Source organism: Cupressus sempervirens, chromosome 11, assembly GCF_028749045.1.
Source record: "Cupressus sempervirens isolate cs-2001-9-10 chromosome 11, ASM2874904v1, whole genome shotgun sequence".
Taxonomy (NCBI): Eukaryota; Viridiplantae; Streptophyta; class Pinopsida; order Cupressales; family Cupressaceae; genus Cupressus; species Cupressus sempervirens.
In genome coordinates this window covers 317,308,946-317,329,355 of record NC_143128.1, presented here as the reverse complement: position 1 = coordinate 317,329,355, position 20,410 = coordinate 317,308,946, and the positions used below count along the sequence as shown (strand labels likewise).

General features: G+C 34.7%; 1 protein-coding gene across 1 annotated transcript in view; it reads right to left on the bottom strand.

Annotated features, from left to right (window-relative positions):
* ROL5 (repressor of lrx1) overlaps positions 1-1,998 on the bottom strand; it is a 135,199-nt gene extending 133,201 nt beyond the window's left edge. The window contains exon 1 of the mRNA XM_089808643.1: positions 1,382-1,998. Within this exon, the coding sequence (XP_089664769.1) occupies positions 1,382-1,516 (135 nt within the window). The 5' untranslated portion in view covers positions 1,517-1,998. The remainder of the gene's footprint in view (positions 1-1,381) is intronic.
* Between the last annotated feature and the right edge of the window lie 18,412 nt (positions 1,999-20,410).

The following is a 20,410-nucleotide window of genomic DNA, read 5'->3' as shown; positions in this document are numbered from 1 at the left end:
CAAGATATTTGTGGCATGGAATTTGTTTAGGATGGTCTAACTCACAAAACTCAATTTCAAGTTCATTATCGCTTGGTTGAGCCTTCATTTATTTAGCCAGCATAATAGTCACTTAAACACTGATATCATGTTTTGATTAGACTTAATGATCACATTAAGTCTAATCAAAACATGATATCATTGTCTTAATGCTATTCTCTAATAATGAACACCTATGAATCTTCGTTGACCAAAAGATTAAAAGGTTAATTTTACTTCCTTGAAGGAATTTGCACTTTTATCAACTGCAAGAAACAAATATTCAAGTTTAACTAGAGCAACTATTAACAAAAGAAAGAGTGAATTGCAACAAATTCCAATGAGATTATTCACTTGATGATATCAGATATCCACAATCCATAAAGATTATTGTTTATGTTTCTGGGTAGATTATGTTGGAGCTTTCACATCAACATTCAGATCACATTCCATGATCCATCAGCAAGATGATAAGAGAGAGCTCAAGAAGGCCAAACATAATCTAACATACCATTCACGTCAACCTTTCTTTTAACACGTACTGTTTGCAGGAGTAACAATATGGGCAAATCCATCTCCTAAGAGACATCAAACAAACAAGTATATATGAATCGACTAAGCAACACTGTGCTGAGTCAGCGAAAGACTACATTGACATCAAAACATTTATGTTTAAGTGCTTATAATTCATAAAAACTTCTCCCTTTTGTTCCACTCCAGCAAGCACGCAACCAGACAACTGGTTGCAAATGATAAAATCGAAGTTTTTTAGTATTACATGGACGTCTTTGAAGGAAAACATATCCTTTTTATAAAACATATATTTATTCTTTATAGTTTGATCTATGTCAACTTGATATATTGTGTTATCTGAGTCTGATAACACGTATAATTTTTGACAGGACCACCTAATACTTAAACCTAAAACATCTCGTTACCGTTGGTATGTCCCACTGATGGATCTACTCGTCCCTTTGCAGTTCGAATGTGGACTGCTATTCAAACAATACAAAACATGTCCTCACCTATCTATGCCTCGAACCTTACTCGCCCGAAACCCAGTATCCAGTCCCGAACCCCCAACTACAAATACCTCCATTTTCACATTATTATCTACTAATTGGTTGCAAATGAGTTATATCAAAGACAATATAGTGGAAACGAGACCTTTTAAAATCATGGTAGACAGGATGCAATCTTCTAATATGAACACAATTTTTGCTCAGATTTTTCAAGAAAGCCTCGGACTATTTTTCATGATTTTCAAAGAAAGAAAAGGGAAAAGAAAAGAGCTATTTCATAGATAAGTAACTTCAAGAGGAACACAGTTGGAAAACATAAATTGCAGATAGAGTATGAATACCTGCTGGCCAGTTTTGGGTCTCCGAAGAGCAGCTCTTTTGTGCCCACAAATTTCACAGCTCCGTCCAATTCTCTTAGGTTGTTTCTCATTCACATTTGTACTCGTACCGCCATTCCCATTTGCAATCGCCTCCATAATTGCTCGGTTCCACGCATGCAGAATTCGGAAAGATTCAGAAGTAGATGATGTTAAATTCGCGCTACTGTCCGGGACGTTCCAATTTCATGGCACGTTGGATGTTTTCAGAGAGTTAGCAATGATGTTTGGGTTTAATGGAGCGTCACATGCTTCAAAATCACATCGAAGAGATTCTGCGATGAAGGTATACATAATGTCACTTAATCATGGATAGCGCTGTCTACGGGGATATAGAAAGAGAGATTATCATCGGGGTTCTTATGATAACTTATGTATTCATTTAGCGTAGAGTCCACAAGAAGCGCCTACCAAGGAGAATTTTGATCCGCAATCAGCAAACAGCTACAAGGCACGGTATCGGGACAGGAAATTTAAGGAGGGAGAAAAGGAAATAATGACGCGGTCTCTATCGGCTGATCAGTGCAGGGGCAGATTTAGGGGTTTGGTCGGTAGTCTTGGTAATCGGTAGGATCAGTCATCTAGTGCTAAAGGCTTTGCTACTACTAGTGGGTCCATATTTGCGGGCTTTCAGATGATGATTTTGTCTGCTATAGTGTCCCTCTTTTTCAGTGGGCTCCAATTCGGTTTCATTTGAAGACAACATTATATGCCTCCAATAAGCAGACAGGCAGATCCCAGGTACGCCTTTTTCATTTTTCTTACATCTGATTCTGCACTTGTTCAGGTTTTCTTTGTTACTTCTCCTGGCATTGGTAAATTTACAATGGTAAAACACCATAAAGAATCTATAACAAGGCACCAGTGAGAACGATATAGTCCTCATGGAAGGAACAAACGAGGAAATCACAGAAACATCTGCAGAGAAGATACTTGTACAAGTATCATTGATTGATCAACCAAAGATAAGAGAGGCACAGTCAGAACTAGATGGGTCCACCTTACAAAACATAGGATCTAACAGTAATAGGGTGGCAGAGAATCAGATAGTCAGGGCACCCGTAACAGCAGAACAGCAAACAAGTCTAGGAGAAGCTACAAAACACAATGACATCTCTAGTAACAGTGGCTTGGTCCTGACATACGGGGATAGTTTAATGCATAGCAGCATTATCAAGTGGAATCAAGGGAGCTTCCTCATTCTTTCGGGACCCTTAGCCAAACACACGAGTTCATTCAATCTTGGAGGGAAAAATGGTAATTTACCCACAAACAATCTGAGCTTCTCACAAGCCAGCGGACCACCCACAGGAGGAAACTACATCTATGTGAATGCCAAACAATATAAAAGAATAATTAGGCAGAGAAAGATACGAAAGTTTTAAAATGCAAAAAGAGGGAAGTTAGCAGCTTTACTTCCGAAACTGATTCCACAAACCCCAAACAGCACAATAGAGGGAGAACAAAGTCTGAGGCCGACTGAAATCTCTAAAACAATTAAGCGGTTTGATAATATCAGAGATATTAACGGTAAAGGGAAGACAGATAATTCTCAGGTGATAGACACAGTGGAGGATGGACTGCCAAATAATTACAGCCCCACAAAGACACCTATGACGTGCTATCCAGACATCTTTGTGAACGATTTGGTAGCTATGAAGGAAAGGGTGTGGGCACTTGAAGAGAGGAGTCAAATAGAAAGTATCACAATGAAAAGAGTTGTTGAGGATAACTGGAAGCTAGCAACGGAGGTCAAGTCACTTAGAGAACAAATTCAAAAATTGCAATTTAATATGGAAGAAGGAGAGTACGAATTAATATTGTTAAAGAAAGAAGTAGGAGAAAAGAGGATAGCAGCAAGTACTACAGGAGAAGGAGAGGCTACGAAAGGAGACAAAAACCCACAAATGAAAAATATACAAGATGCCATGGCCAATATGGAAATAAAAGAGAATCAACTCAGAGAACAAATCGAAGAAGTTAGATCATGGGCTAACATAGTAAAGGGGCTAGCAAACACTCCTATTGACAACGTAGAAAAACAAGTTCGGAGACAGATTAGAGAGGAAAAAGAAAGAAATGAGAAAGTAGCAAATATCGTCATCAAAGGGCTACGAAACTATGGAGAACAGGAGAAAACAACGGATTTAGTTAAAGACTTCTTTAAAGACCAATTAGACTGGCATGGAACAACCATACAAGCACAAAGAATCAGAAAATGGATTAGAGGAGGCAAAGACAGACATGTTAGAGTGACAATGACGAATATATGGGATAAAAACAACATTTTCAGCAAGAGGAAGTTTCTTAGAAGCACACACATATATCTTGATGATGACCTCACTGTAACTCAGCAAGAAGAAAGGAGGAAGGAATGGGAAAAAGTGAAAACAGCAAGAGAAAACGGCAAGTGGGCGTGGCTACAAAATGGCAAAGCCCAAATCAACGACAAAATCACATGCAATAAATAGGAACTCGGGCCCACCCAGGAACATTTAACTATAGTTAGCTGGAACTATAGAGGTTATCCTTGGAGAAGAGGACCTGGGTTAGGGCCGATAGTTAAAGATAATGACATCATTATGCTTACCGAGACTCATGAACATGATGGATGTAGGGTTCTAGATTTTGAAAGCTATAAGAAGGTATCATTGTGGAATGAGAAGATAGATAATGGTAAGGGGCATACAGGCATCACCATTCTAATAAAAGAAACTTGGAGCAAATTTGTAAACTTAGAGAAAGAAGATGTAAACAAGCAATATATTTGGATAAAAATAACAGAGAATCGGATTTCTACAAGGGTGGTTGTCTATTACTTCGCCCCAAAAGGCTCAAAAATGTATTAAAAACATAGATTGGATCGAGAAGACCCATTCGCTGCACTCAAAAAAGACATAGCAGCTTTTAGCTCTTTAAGGGAAATAATGATAATAGGGGATTTCAATGCTAGAATAGCAAACAAGCAAACTCTCAATCTTAAGGAGAGTTACAATGAAAGCAGAGACCCAGTTTGGCTCGAAGAAGAAGGGACACAAAAATGGGAAAGATCTTCACAAAATAACATGGGAAAGATTAATCATTTTGGTGCTGAATTACTAGGCTTATGTTACCTATATAACATGGTCATATGCAATGGTATAGAAAAGTGGCCTAAATCAAGTGGAATCACATGCAAAAGATACAATGGACAAAGTGTTGTTGATTATGTAATATGCTCGCAAAACTATGTCGCAAAGACAATTAACTTTGAAATAGACGATTGCCCCATGGAGCTAAAATCTGATCATAACCCCATCTTGATAAGGGTGGCCACTCACTTTAAAGATCAACATATTGCCCCAAAACCTTTACAAAAGAGGAAGATGATTTCGATCGGCAAAGTTTTAATGACACAAGAAAATCATGATACTTTCCAAGACTCTCTTTTGCAACTATCTAGGGTTCCACGAAACCATCCCGAATCTGATAAACAACATTTCATGGACAAGGATAATCTTGTTCTTACTATCATTAAAGTACTGGAGGAGTGTAAAAGATCTAGGGCCACAAGAGAAGCCAAGAACACTTTTTCGGCCAATCTGTGGTTTGATGAGGAGTGCAAAATGGCAAAAAGGAATTGGAAAAAGAACATGAACAAAGAAAGTAGAAAGGAGTATGATCAACTGATTAAAAAGAAGAAAGAAGAGTATGTGAACAAGAGAAGAATCGAGTTGATTAATCTTGGTAAAAGCAGCCCCAAAAAGTTTTGGAAAGAGCTTCAGCAGAGAAAAACTCAGATAGAGAACAACATAACAGGAACCAAATGGCTGGAATATGCCAAGACTCTCTATGAGTGTGATCTAGGAGAACGTAGAACTATGGAAATAGAGACTATAGGGGAGTTATTCAATGAAAAGGATATTATTCAAGGCATAAGGAGGTTAGCTATTGGTAAAGTGCAAGATATAGATGGGCTACAAGCTGAATACTTAAAATGGGGTGCTGAAATCCTCACACCACACATCACTAAGATTTTCAATAGCATTAATAGAGAAGGTTTCCTTGTAAAATGGACAACAAGTGTGGTGATCCCACTCCACAAAAGTGGAGATATAAACAATCCTTCTAATTACCAAACCGTCATGATCAATCCACTATTTGGCAAGCTATTTGGCAACTTGGTAGAACAAAAAATCAGCAACTAGGTTGAAACAGAAGGCAAACGTGCAAAAGGGCAAGCAGGCTTTAGACTAAAACACTCTACTATAGATCACGACATCACTCTCAGACACTTGATAGAGAAAGTTTGGGACACTTCGGGGAACGAGGCTTTTTGTTGTTTCGTGGACTTTTAAAAAGCATTTGACATAGTGTCGCGTAATAAATTATGGGATAGAATGGAAGAGTTGGAAGTTCCTAAAGAACTTAGGTCAATGGTTTACAGATTATATGAGCAAGTCAAAGCTAAAATCATAACGACATAAGGGCTATCAGAAGATTTCGACAGCAACATCGGGGTTAAGCAAGGGTGTCCGCTATCTCCAACATTATTCGGACTCTATATTGACAAGTTAAAAGAGTGGATAAACAAGACCAATGGTGAGGGGGTGCGGCTGACCCACTTTGTGATAAGATTGCTCTTATATGCAGCTGATCTCATAATTCTTGCTAGAACAACTAAAAGTTTGAAAGAGCACTTGAAAGCACTAGAAAATTTTTGTCATGAGGTAGGAATGCAAGTTAACACTAGCAAAACCAAAATTACGATCTTCTCGCTAAAGAAGAATAGGGGCATACAAGACGAGTTTCTGTTTGAAATTAGCCCCCTTGAGATTGTGGAAGAGTACAAATACTTGGGCATTGATTTTCATAACAAACTCAATTGGGATACTTGCAGATCAAAAAGGATCCAAGGGGGCTAGAAGGCATTATACTCTTTACAAAACAAATACAGGAACACATAATTATGGGATAGGATGATCGTGAAAACTCTTTTTGGTTTGTTGGTCACTTCAGTTCTTCTATATGGATGTGAAGTGTGGGGTGGTAGTATGTCCAAACAGAAATGGCGGCAAGTAGAAAGAATTCAAAAACACTTCATCACATGCAATCTTAAAGTCAAGAACACAGTTTTGTATGAGATCTTTTTGGTGGAGGTGGGTTCCTTTCCATTAGAAGCCGTCACATTGGTCCGGATGCTAAGCTATTTAAAGAAAACCCAAGGTCTGGAAACACATCGTTGGCCCAAGTTGGTCATAGAGGAAAAACTTGTGAGGCAGAAAAGCACATGGATGAAACAAAATGACAAATAGATGCGAAAATGGGATATCAACATCCAAACTCGCTTGGATAACATTAAAGAAATAAAGAAGTTTATCAATGAAAAATTATGCAATATTCTGTGGACAAGACACATAAGGTGGAAAAAATCTTATTACATTAAAGAATTTAATCCCACTTCTAGTCATGATGAAAAGGCCTGTATAAGAGCACCTATTAACTGGAAAGAAAAAATGTTGATGACACAACTTAGAACTAGTTCACATCAGTTGCGATGTGAAATTGGTAGATGGCAAGTTCCAAAGAAAGAGTGGGCAGACAAAACATGTTTATTTTGTAATATGGGAACAGTTGAGACAGAGCAGCACTTTGTCAAGGAGTGCCTGGCTTACAACAACATTAGATCTGGTTATACAAAAAATTTGCAGAACAAGGACTTCAACTATTTATTCGAGGAAGATCAAGTGAAGAGAACAATGGATTTGATTATCAAACTTCAGAGAAGGAGAGACAAGTTAACCAAAACTTTGCAACTGACTAGTTTCGCTCCTAACTCGGGAGGGTGATTGCATGGGTCCCATAGACTACTTTAGTCTCATGGACGTCATTAAAATCTATCATATCATCATATCATTTGATTTAAATTTTGTTAACTACTGAAAATAATTTCATATAATGGTTATTTATTATAATTAACTTTTAATTATTTAAAAATATAATTTTCCTGATTTTCTATTGGTTTGAGTAATTAGAAATTTTATTTTTCTTTTAAAAAAATTATGAGATAATAACAAAATTAAAAAAATCCATACAAATATGGAAGCTTCCACTAAAAAGTTCTAGTGTTTCTATTTATTTCTTTAGGCTAGCATGAATTTCACCGATATTCATGTGTAGGTTACAAAATCAAGATGGCCCTTCGTGCGACTAATGTCATAGTGGAAAGCATTGAAATCTATAATAACAATCTCATTTGTTATATCCTCAACACATGTAGAACTAGTCCGCACAGGGCTTTGGTCTCTAACACATAGGATTCTTTGGCAACCACTTTCAATACCTAGCACCTATGGTAAGCCACTCATCTAGGGCCTCTACCTACTCACTAATCCAAATATCAAATTGTGAAACAGGGAACAATTACCTAGGGTCCCATACCCCTAGCCCTAAACCCCAACTCATCAAAATCCACTTCTAAGAACAAGACGCATGCAAATAAATATACAAGATGCATTACAAGAAATATTTAAACATCATAAAATCAAGAAAAGTCTCTAGTGTCCAATAAAAGTCCTTTCACAAATCACAACTCAATCAAGGGTGAGAACTAGTAAAAGACTCTACATTGACACATTCATGTCATAAACCTACATATTTATTATGTTTTGTTGAACTTTTATTATATCTACACAAATGTCATGCAAAACTGTGCATACATGCATTATAACCCACTTTTGTCTATTGTTCACCAAATCTACACTTTTATTAGGTAGAACTATGCTTATGTGCTCTATAATTGTGCTTATGTGCAAACAAGGCAACTGATAACTAACTAACTAGGAAATACACACATAATTGTGCATATGTGTAATACTCTTGTGCATGTGCAGCCAACTTGTACACTTTTTCTAGAAAACTCAAAAAGATACAATATATGGTAAGGGTTGGATTTCCAATTTGGATTCGGATAGAGTAGGAATTCTTGTTCCACCACTAGAATGATTATCCCTACGTTGTTCCTTCTCTAATAGAATATCAACTCACAATATTCTACCACATCAAACCATAGGGTCATACTCAAACTCTGAAAGAGCAATATGTAGTAAGGAGGAACAAAGGATAATTATCACATAACAACTAGATCAATCACAAACAAGTGCAAACATACATCATAGAATAAAATCTACATATCTTATACTTAAACATTTTATTCATCGAGTTTAATTTTTCCATTATTCATGAGTGCAGAAAATAAAAGGTTTGAAAATCCTACTTTCAGTCTTTGAGAGGTAAGTCTGAGGTGTTGGGATGCCTACTACAGAGAGTGCTCCTCTCACCTCTTTCTTTACTTTCTTTTCGGATAATCTAGCCTCTATATTTTCCTGAAAACCATCTGTCTTGTGCAAACTTGTGAAATTCTTTTTAAATAAGAATTGATCTCATGGCCATCCAGCATTGCAAGCCTGGGAAAGCACAAATTTATAGGGTACAAATTGTTGTTACAATGGTTGCAACCATTGCAACTAGCACCCCCTAAGGTTTGATTAATTAAATCAAATCATTTAGTTTATTATTTATTTTGTTTTTTAAATGCCAATTAGTTCCTAGGTTATCTAGTTTATCACGAAGAACCTAACCAAATAAATCACATGGCTCAATAGTTAAGTTACTTATCTCTCTCATCCATGAGGTCAAGGGTTCCACTCCCATGGCCTTTTCTAATTCTTGTTTACTAATTTGTTTCTCTATCACAAGTTACTATCTAGTTCTCCATCCATGGTTCTTGAAGAGCATGTTATGTGGGATGGTAAATGATGTGTTTAGAAGGTGGTAGATCATGGATTTGAGTCTCATGATTTTTTAGTTTAATTCTTAGTTATCCTTTAATCTCTCTTTTTTTGTTCCTACTCTTATTTATTTATATACAAGAAATTATGCAATTAGACTAAGACTCGTGACTTATTGTATCAAAACTAAAACCACATATGTGAATCAATATGAAATGTATATTTATTTGGGCATATATGTGTAGGGTAAACAATATTTTAAAAATTAAAGATTGTACCCTAAAAATTGTGTACATGGCAATATGTTTAGGGTGAACTTACAATAACAAAACATGAATTTTCTTCAATCTCTTAGGATTCAATAGAAGCATATAGATTTTCACATTTTCTAAAACATGACACTTTTGCAAATTTTGTCGAACTCTCAAAAATCTCATCCCAAACCCTCAAAACACCCAGTATCCTCCAAAACCAACATAGATCGCCTATTAGCTATGCCATATTGGATAGCACATGGCATAGATTCAACCCCAATGAGGTAAAGATGTGAGAAAATGGTTTGTTTATTTATTTATGTAGCCCCAATTAATGTGAGTTAAGACAAAATGTAAGTTTGAGTTTAATGCAAATAGAAATTAAGGATCCAAGGGGAAGGATCTATGACAAATACAAATTTTGAGCTAAAATTACATAATGGAAATAAACAAAAGAAGAATAGTTAAATCATAGTTAATAATACTTATTGATAAGGGGTTAACTTCTTTTGTGTCAAAGGGATTTGGATCGCTAAGATGCTCCATTGACAATGGATCTACCTTGACCTCTACAAAATTTGATGTGAAGCCACATTATCTTTGTCTACATTTACTTTTATTTTTAATGAAAAAAACTTCTAGTTATTTTTTGATTCTAGATTGGGTTTGAGGTCCTCGTTGAAGAGTTCACATATGTATATGTTGATAGCTATGTCAGGCTGTTTAGGGTCATCGTGTTGAGGATATGACGAACGAGATTTCAATGCTTTCCACTATGGCATCAGTAACCTACTCAAGAATATTAGTGAAATTCATGATGGCCTAGAGAAATAAGTAGAAACATTAGAACTTTCTATTGGAAGCTTCTATATATGTATGAAACTTTTTATTTTTTATTTTGTTACCATCTCGTTAATTTTGCATTTTATTATGAGAAAAATGGTTTTTCTGATTGCTCAAACCAATGAGGAACCAAGAAAAACATGTTTTCAAATTATTATAAATAAATATGAATAATTAATTTGTATTTTAGTGTAGTAAAACTTAATTCTTTGTTTTCATTGGTTGATTTACTTAGTCAAATAACAAAATTTGGATCAAATGATTACATTAGTTAATATTGTCATAGGGAGGAACTAATAATTATGTGAAATGAATATGTGGAGAGTTTGCACTATTTTATTTACCTTATGCATATGCAGAAACTATATGACGGCCCATGCCTTAAAGTTTAAGTAAAAAAAAAGTGTTCTCTATTTTTTGTGGGCATTGTGTTCATGTGGGAACTCTAATCTCTGTGATTTTGGGTATTAGTCTTTAAATATAATATTTTACATAGCTGATTTTGTAGCTTTGACAATATTTTCTTCCATTACAATATATATCATTATTGCTTTCTATTACTTTTGTTGGCATAACCAACATATTTCCACTATGTTATGATGTTAGTCAAATTTCTGATAGTTAATTTCAATGTCTTGGTTTTTGCAATTTATGAGGAAGCCTCGAATAAGCTTATTATTAGTTTGTATAATTTAGTACTTGTAATTGGGGAAAACACTGATTCCACATTGTTTTCTAATATTCTGTGATTTTGATGAGCAGTTATTATAGGGATTAGATTTCTACAATATTGCACTATTGCAAACTAAATATCTTTAGGTTGATTTTTATCTCAAGATTCTCTTTGTTTTTGGGCTTATTCATACCTCAATAATTTGATGAGTTCATAGTTGCTTCTAGGTCTGCACCTGATTATAATGGGTAGGGTTTATATTCTTCATTTCTAGAATGAGCTAGATAAATTTGATATCACATTTATTATGGTGAGATTGAGTTGAACCATAGGATTAGTGAATTAAAAGTTGGCTTTAGGATGTGACTAATAATATACAAGCCCTGCAGTAATAACAAAAGTGCTTGGTCTATATTTGACTGAATAAGGGTGTGCCACAAGATATTTCAAACAAATGATATTGATATAATCTAGTAAAGAAACCTCCTTAAAATTATTTAATTTTTTTTCTTTGGTAGAGTTATTATTGGTTGTAGATTTCTCCTTAATGCAAGATTCTATAGACCTTCAACATGGTATGATTTTTACCAATAATTGTTATACTTATTGAATTTATCAATTACAAGGATCTTCCTTGCATGCTTTGTTGTCAATTTTATGGATCTAGGTTTTATATTCCAAATCACCTACTTTGGAGTTTGATCATGAGGACTAAAATACTAGATTGTTTAGATTCCTTTTATTGGATGCATGTTTATCAACACTTGATATGGCTTGTGCATGTTTTCATATAGGACTAATGTGTCCTATGTATCCCATCTATAATGGTCCTTTTCCATAGACTTACTCTATGAAATAACTATGCACATATAAAGGCAAGTCATTGAACTCTCTTTATCTTTTAGAGTTCATTGTAGGTAACCCAGAGTTTTTGGAAAGCTCTAGAGTGCCCTAAAGTACGGAGACATTCTCTCTATACTTACATATTCACGAAGGAAAATTTTACCATTGTATACATCCAAAAGCAAGCCCAACATTCTCTTAGGTATGGAATCATTTTAGTTTTTTCTTCTCTTTATTGGAATATAATTTCAACAAGGTTGTTCTTTCCATACTACAACCTATTGGAAAACAAATGAGTTGCTCTAGTAAGTGCTATATATATAACATGTATCTTTAAAATAGGCTAGAAAAGTGCAACACAGAAAATGCTACTACTGTAGATCCCAATTTTGGCCTTTCATTTTGCAAAGCACCCTATTCATAATACACAATGCAACACATTCATGGATAAGAAAATAAGCCATGTAGGATAACCAAATGTATACAATATTAGAGACTAAACATAAATATAATATGTAGAATGACAAAAAAATGGATGAAAATTGTAATATATGGAATTGAGAAAGATAGAAAATTCCTAATATTAACAAGAAATACTATGGAATATTAGAGTACAAATATTAACAATTTACAATTACTAATTTGGTGTATAAGAAATTAGAATTTCCTTAATGAGTTTATTAATCTTTAAGTAAGCGTGGTAAGCTTAAGACAACAATCAAATTTATTTGCATTCCTTATTTGATCATGTTGTAAGTCTTAAAGAATTGTCCCTTTCAAATAAAAGTGGTCTCTTAGAAATTTGGAGGAGCTAAACACAAACCGATTGAAATTTTCATCCATATTTGTAAAGCCCTATAAAAATAGTCCTTATAAATTGCTAAATCGATTCCTTTACCAAGATTAAAAATCATCAAACCTTATATGTTATATCATGCTCCATAATAGTTTCTAGTTTTCACTATTAGATCATACTCCACTATATGTTATAATAGATGAAGATAGAAAAAGAGGAGAAATTAAATATGAGGCCTTTGCTATTACATTGTGATGTGTAGATGGATTATAAAATATGATTAACTATTTGTATAGAAATACTAATAGAACATTCAAATCTAAAGACTCTAAACTAAATTTAATCTTATGGACTCATGGAAATATAGTGCATTTTGACTTCTCTTAATTGATACAACATTTTCACTTCTTTCTCAAATTTCCAAAATTCATATTTTGGAAAATGTAAGCAAAAGCCAATGGGTTAGAAAAAATCAACCACAAAATTTTTAAAAACCCATCACTAATTGAATAGTATATTAAGGCAACACCTGAAGAAAATACATATTCAGGCCTACAAATGCCTAAATGAAACAAAAAATACATCCTTTTTACATTATCAATAGCTTTCATCCTTATCTTCTAATCTCATTTTCTTTATTTTTCTCATATTGCATTCTATGTGATTGAAATGACATGGCGTAGTCTACAAGTACTAAATTGGTAATATTCATTTTTTCCTATGATCATCGCTCTGGAGTTAGTATATAGGCACAAGTACTGAATTGGTAATGTTGCAAGGATACTTACAAATTAATAAAAATCTAGGTTTTATTTTCATTTTCTAGATGTGTGATATTGTAATCATTTTTGTTCTTTTTATTGTCTATTTTTACCTTTATGTAAAATGCGAAGGAAACAATGCATAATTAAGCTATATAGAAATTCAAACTCACAATGGTGGTATATGCATTAGAAGGACCAGAGAAAGAATACTTGGTTTCTAAGGGCATAATGAATCAAAATATGTCTGCTACTTCTATTAAGTTGTCTAGAGATACAATTTGAGTTCAATTTTTAGTTCTTGTAATTAAAGTCGTCTCAATAGATAATGACCTTAAAATATCTTTACCATTTTGTAGAAGTCTAAATTAGACACAAAATCTCATTGGTGCAGTGAAGCAAGACCCTAGGATGTTGAATGTGAGTAGATAGCAATAAGGTGGAACTAGAAGGACATTGCCTTATGGAGTAGTAGATGCAAAATGAATTTCAAATCAGGGGAAACTCAAGCTTGAACCTAGAAATGTTGCAAGTAAGTAGCCCATTACAGGAAATTCCAATTAGTTTAATCTTAAAAACTTAAAAGAATCCAATCCCAATTTCAAGTATCGTATTGTTAATTGGAAATGAAACAAGCATTAAAGATGTTTGTTCTGCATATTTTTTCTTCATTTCTTTTGTTCCTTGGTTACTAAATGATTATCAATCCATTTTTCTACAAACATGTCTTTAACAACTAAAACCTAGCTCACCATAGTCAATGACATTGCATTGAATGGAAACTAACTATATGGTTTTATCATTTACATGTTGCAAATGCAATATGGTAAATGACCCTATAATTTTTTATTTCTTTAATCAAACTTAAGTTGTTATATTTTGTGATATTTGTCCTTCGTGTGACTGGAGCCCAAGTTTTATCATAGAATTTGTTTTGTAGTTTGTTAATAATTAGGGGGTTCAAGTGTTAATGTTCCCTTTGTGTCCTAGTAACTTTTTGTTTGGTTTCTTGCATTTCATCAATGAAACATTGTGGTCATGGTTTTTTTCTTCCAAAATTAGAGCCCTAGTTTTTTTTATCAGTGATAGAAAAGATCCTAGCATTCATGTAGTCACCTCCTCAAAATCATAGTAGTCATAGGGCTAGCCTTAGTTTCTTATTCTTGAAACATTTCTTTGTGCTACCATTGCTCGATTTCCTTTTTGGAATATGTTAGGCTTTATGAGCCCTCTATATTTGAATGGGTTCTCTCTTCATCTATCTACTTTTGCTACCATTTTATTGGCAAAAAATAAACGTGTCCTCTTGATATAACTAAGCTCATTTTCCCTACAATGATGTCTTAAAGGATATGAAATCCTCATCTCTAATTGTTCTAGTTAGACACTTAGAGAGGAGAAAACATTTTTCCCTCTCTAAGATTGAAATCTTCTACTCAAATCAAATGTAAATATTTTAAGTTAACCCAAGAAACTACTATAGAAAGCATGTGTAATCCTCATCTCCAATTCTTTTAACTATACACTTATAAAGACGAAAACATTTTTCCTCTTAAGACAAAAAATCTGGAAAAAAAATGTATGATGCAACTATCTATAAATTTACTTGTATTAAAGGAATTTTACAAAACTCATATTTTTTATCCTCAACAGTATTCAACAATAAAATTGCCCTTATAATGAGATTGTTGTTCATTTAATGTCTATGAACCAACCAGTGCATCAAGCATAGTTTTTTTCTATAAATTTGCTAGTTAATCAATTGAATTTCAAATCATGAACATTATCGTGAGATTCATTTACCAAAGCATATGTTTGTTGAACTACTTGTGTTCATTTATAAGAACCTCCTCCTATATTCTCATTTACAAATATATGGAATATTCTTTTCATAATAAGTGTGCATGAAATATTTTAAATATTTTAAATTTTGAACCTTGACATGAAAATAAGAATGCATTTGGTCTTTTGATTTTTGAGTAAAAAATGTGTGTTTACATTTTTAAAATGTTCTCTTGAATATCTCACTGACCATAGTTTTGATGATCCAAACTCTAGTAATGAAGCAGTTCTTGAGAATAATTCCTCGACACAGACTTTTATTATAGGTCACAATTACGATTCCTTTTCCACCTAACACTATAAGAAGATTCATTAAATGTGAAACAGAAGAAGAATAGCCTAAAGATAGGGCTCAAAGGGAAGAATCTTACTTAAATGTAAGTAATGTCTTTTAAAGTAACTCTTATTATTTTTTAAGATTTATCTAGTTATTAGTAATTGTAGTAGATTAATTAGTATTTGTAGGCCTCTTGTACTCACTTTTGATTAAACTGTTCAATTTCAACCAACAACAATTCAAAAAAAAAGAAAAAAAAGTTTTCAATAGATTTTTTCATGGACAAAAGTGGGAACCCATTAAAATATTGGAGTCTTATTAGCAACTTCATAAGAAAACTACTCTTATGAGGCTATTTTTTTAGAGTGCATATTTCACCCAAATTTTATTATATAGTTATATTAGAATTTATTTGACATATTACTTAATATTTATTAACAAATATTGATAATTTTTACTTCATCAAATATTTCTTATACAAAAATAAATAATAGAGACAATTTTTTTCCATAAAATATGAAAGCTTATTTATTTTACATAACAAACTTTAATATAATTTATGTGGACAAATTTATTTCATTTGACAATAATTAATTTACAAAACATTATAGAAAAATATTCAATACTAAATTAGAAATATGAATTTTAAGCTTATTTAAATCATATTTTATACATAAATAGACTTTTTAAAGTAATACATATTATCTTTTACTTTAATTTCTTTAAAATTTATCTTCTAGGCTATGTAAGTAAGATACACAAGAATTAGTATTTGTTAAACAATACACAATTTAGAATTTTGAAATTATATATTATTAGATTAAATATTATAGTTATAATTTTTTTTTTTGAAAAAGGGGTAAAAATTTATTCAAATAAATTCAAATTATAGAGCAACGGCCAGAGGCCCACAATAGCACTACATATGCCTATCTTCCAATAACAACTTATCAATAATCCCACAATATTCAGAAGGCAATTCATCCCTTCCGCTAATATCCCAACTATCAACATTCTTTGAAGCCCACTTTGCCAAACAATCTGCCACTCTGTTCCATTCGCGAGGGATATGACGAAAGGAGATAGAATCCAAGGAACTACAAAGACTTAAAATTTGTCTTGCCTAAGAGGCTAATTTCCAATTAACGTTCTCCAAACTCTGGTTATTCAACATATCAACAACAATCTGAGAGTCAGACTCAGATATGATCTTTTTCCAGCCTAAAGAGCATCCTCTCTCAACAACAATCTCAATAGCAAGGGCCTCCATCAAATTATTAGAATGTTGACCCTTATAGATAGAGAAAAGAAAAACCACCCCACCATCATTACTTCTACCTATAGCACCAATACTAGCATGACCAGGATTTCCCTAAGAAGAGACATATTTATTGATCTTCAAGATTCCAGTCGGGGGATGAGTCTACCTCCCAACCCTACATACCTGTTGCTTACCATAACAATGCCTTTTTCCAAGAGTGTGTACCTGGTTATTACCATCCAGGTTCAAATTTCTCACAATAGCTTGATCACCAAGATCTATACTTTTAGAATATCACATTTTACAAACATAGTCTCTTGAAGCCTACTAAGAATTTTCCTCCACAACCGAAGGCTATCTAACTTGGAATCACAAAAGATTCTGTGATTCCTTTCCAACCAAAGGTTCCAAAGAATAAAGACCGGTCCAACCATCTAGGCAACCTGCAAGAAATAAGTCTTTGCTGGAGGTCTACCCAAACTTTCCCAAAAGTCAATGAGAGAAGTGGCATGGATACAACCATGGCACCAAGCCTCCCACCATCTATGCCATATTTCCCTCAAAAAAGGGTAGCGAAAAAACAAGTGAGAGATATATTCTTCATTATGCGTACATAAGAAGCAAACAAAAGGTCCCTGGAAGCCTCTTTTGCGAAGATTCTCCCAAGTGAGACATTTCTTCTAAGCTAACAACCATAAGAAAATGTTACATTTAGGCCAAGAAAAATAATTCCAAACCTTCTTCCACCAGTGTACTTCAGTTGGACCATGTAGGTTCCTGTCAAGTACAACATAGCCCTGAGCCACAGAGAATTTTCCCTTTGGACTAGGACTCCAAGCCAAAACATCCCTCCCACTGAGGGAGCTACAAAACCTATCTTCCAGCACATGAGAAAGAAGATCATGATCCTTTTTAGAACCCCCAATAGGCCACTCTTGAGAATCCTTCCAACAAGTCACCTCCACCTGGCCCAAATGCTTGACAGTTTTAAGTGCTCCACCTTAAACCAGCCAACATTAGTACAAGCATGACAAGGAGGCTAAATCTAAGGAAAGCTAGAGATCATGGGTGGGTGGTCATCCCAGGAGTCATGCCAAAACAGAGCATCTGATCCACTATTACAAATCCAAAATAGACCCTCCTTAATCAACTGGGTTCCCTTCTTAAGGGTATTCCAAACACAAGAACCTTTCCCCACCAAAGCAAGTCACGACACATCTTAGCTATCAACACTAGGAAAATACTTGTGAGTAAGAATCCTAGCCCAATCCAAATGCTAATTGTTGCACCATCTCCAATATAGCTTAGCAGCTAGGACCATGACAACAAGTACCATAGACTTGAGACCAAGGCCCCCAACATGTTTTGGCCTGCATATATACTCCCACTTAACTAAGCTCCACTTTGATGAGAGAATGGTGCCTGACCAAAGAAATTTTTGAGAAAGAGCATCAAAATCCTTCACAAAGGTGGAAGGGGGAACTTGCACACAACACCTGTAAATAGGGAGAGACTACACCATAGTCTTTAGAAGAACCACTCTCCCAGCAAAAGAAAACCACCTATAAGTTCAATGGTTGACTTTGCTTCAGAACTTATCCAAAATCCCCTGCCAATACACCCTATACTAAGATCCTAGAGCCAAAGGGACCCCAAGGTATATCAAGGGAAGAGAACCAATCTGAAATCTAAGGATCCTAACAATCCTATTTTGAATAGGCTGAGGGATATTGAAGAACTAAATGGAAGATTTGTCATCATTGATATGCTGACCTGAAGCCTTCAAATAGATGTCTAGGGCCCGCTTGAAGTTAATAGCTTCACTAACTCTGGCAATGCCCATCAATGCAGTATCATCCACAAACTGAAGGTGAGAATAGGAAGGGATAGAGTCGTCCCAACTCCAACCTTGAATCGCTCCACTTGAGCCTTAATAAATCTTCCAAGACCCTCTACCATGATAATGAATAAATAAGGAGATAAAGGGTCCCCTTGCCAAAGTCCCCAAGAGGCACTAAAAAAATCTAATGGTTCCCCATTTACAAGAACTAAATAGGAAGAATAAGTCACACAACTAAGAATCCAATTCACCCACTCCTCAGCAAAACCAAATGCCAAGAGAATGTTCTGTAAGAATTCCCAGCTCACTCGATCATAAGCTTTAGCCATGTCAAGCTTCATAAACATAGCCATCTCCTTAGAATTAGCCATAGAATGAATAGCTTCCATTGCAACACAATACCATCCAAAATTTATCTTCCTTCAACAAAACCCCCCATGCTCCAGAGAGATCAAATAACTAAGAAGAGGCTTAAGTCTCTCAGCAATCAGCTCAGTGATGATCTTATCAACAACATTACATAATGCAATAGGTCTAAATTGAGTCAGCTAATTAGCCCCTTCCTATTTAGGTATGAGAGCCAAAAATGTAGAATTCATGGACTTGAGCATCTGTTTGTTCCTATGTGATTCTTGAACCACCTCAAGGAGATCAAACTTTATTATTTCACAGAACTCCTAAAAGAATTCAATCAAAAACCCATCAGGGTTGGGAGCCTTACCTTTCTTCATGTTAAACGCCACTTTCTCCAATTCAAATAGCAAAATAGGACATAAGAGAGCCTCATTCATCTCCACAAAAAAATAGGTGAGGAATTTAATCGAAGACTACCCTCTCCTTCTCCCTAGCATCAAGATCCTTCTTAGAAAAGAGATCTGAAAAATAGTTGACCGCAGTCCTAGAAATATCAATATTGGAAGAAATATGAGCCCCTTCAGGCAAGATCAAAGAGGAGAAATAATTTTCCTATCTCTGAGCCTTGACTGAATTGTGAAAGAATGCAGTGTTCCTATCCCCCTCCTGAAGCCAATCAACACAAGAATTTTGCCTCCAAAAGATCTCCTCTCAAACCTCCCACTCTTCTAATCCTTTAAGGGCCAAGGACTCAACTTCACTTAAATCTAGGGTCCTCTCTTGATCCCGAATCAAGCCAATAATGTTGTCTAACTTAGACTAAGTAGCAATCCTCTGAGCTGTAGGTTCCCAAAACATTGTTTATTCCACTTCTTAAGCCTGTACTTAACATGCTGGAGCCTCTTGTAGAAAGTATACATTGTCGTCTCATGGGTAGGCATCCCCTCATACCACCAATCCACCATAAGGTCCTATAGAGACTGATCTCTTAACCACATTAACTAAAACTTAAAAGAAGGGTTTTTGGTGATTCTATAAGCAGTAACTGAGAGCTTGATGGACCAATGATCAGAGCCTCTCCAATCAAGAATTTTTGAACTGGTGATCAACCTACTGTTCATCTAATAACAAGAAACCAAAAATCTATCAAGTCTTTCTAAGATAGCCTCAGCACCACATATCCTATTATTCCATGTAAAGAAACCATTATTTGGCTTCACATCAATGAGATTCAAGGAATCTATCATATCTCTAAAAAGATTTGCAGAAGGGTCCAGCCTGGCAACCCCACCACATTTTTCATCTAAACTAGTAATGGAGTTAAAATCACTAGCCAAAATCCATGGGAGAAATGGGTCTAAGGCTCAGATGCAACTAATATGAGCCCAAAGATTTGATTTGCTTGAAATATTAGTAGGAGCATAAATATTGGATAGAAGGAACCTTTCTCCGGTATCCAAACAAGATGCAACCAAAGAGA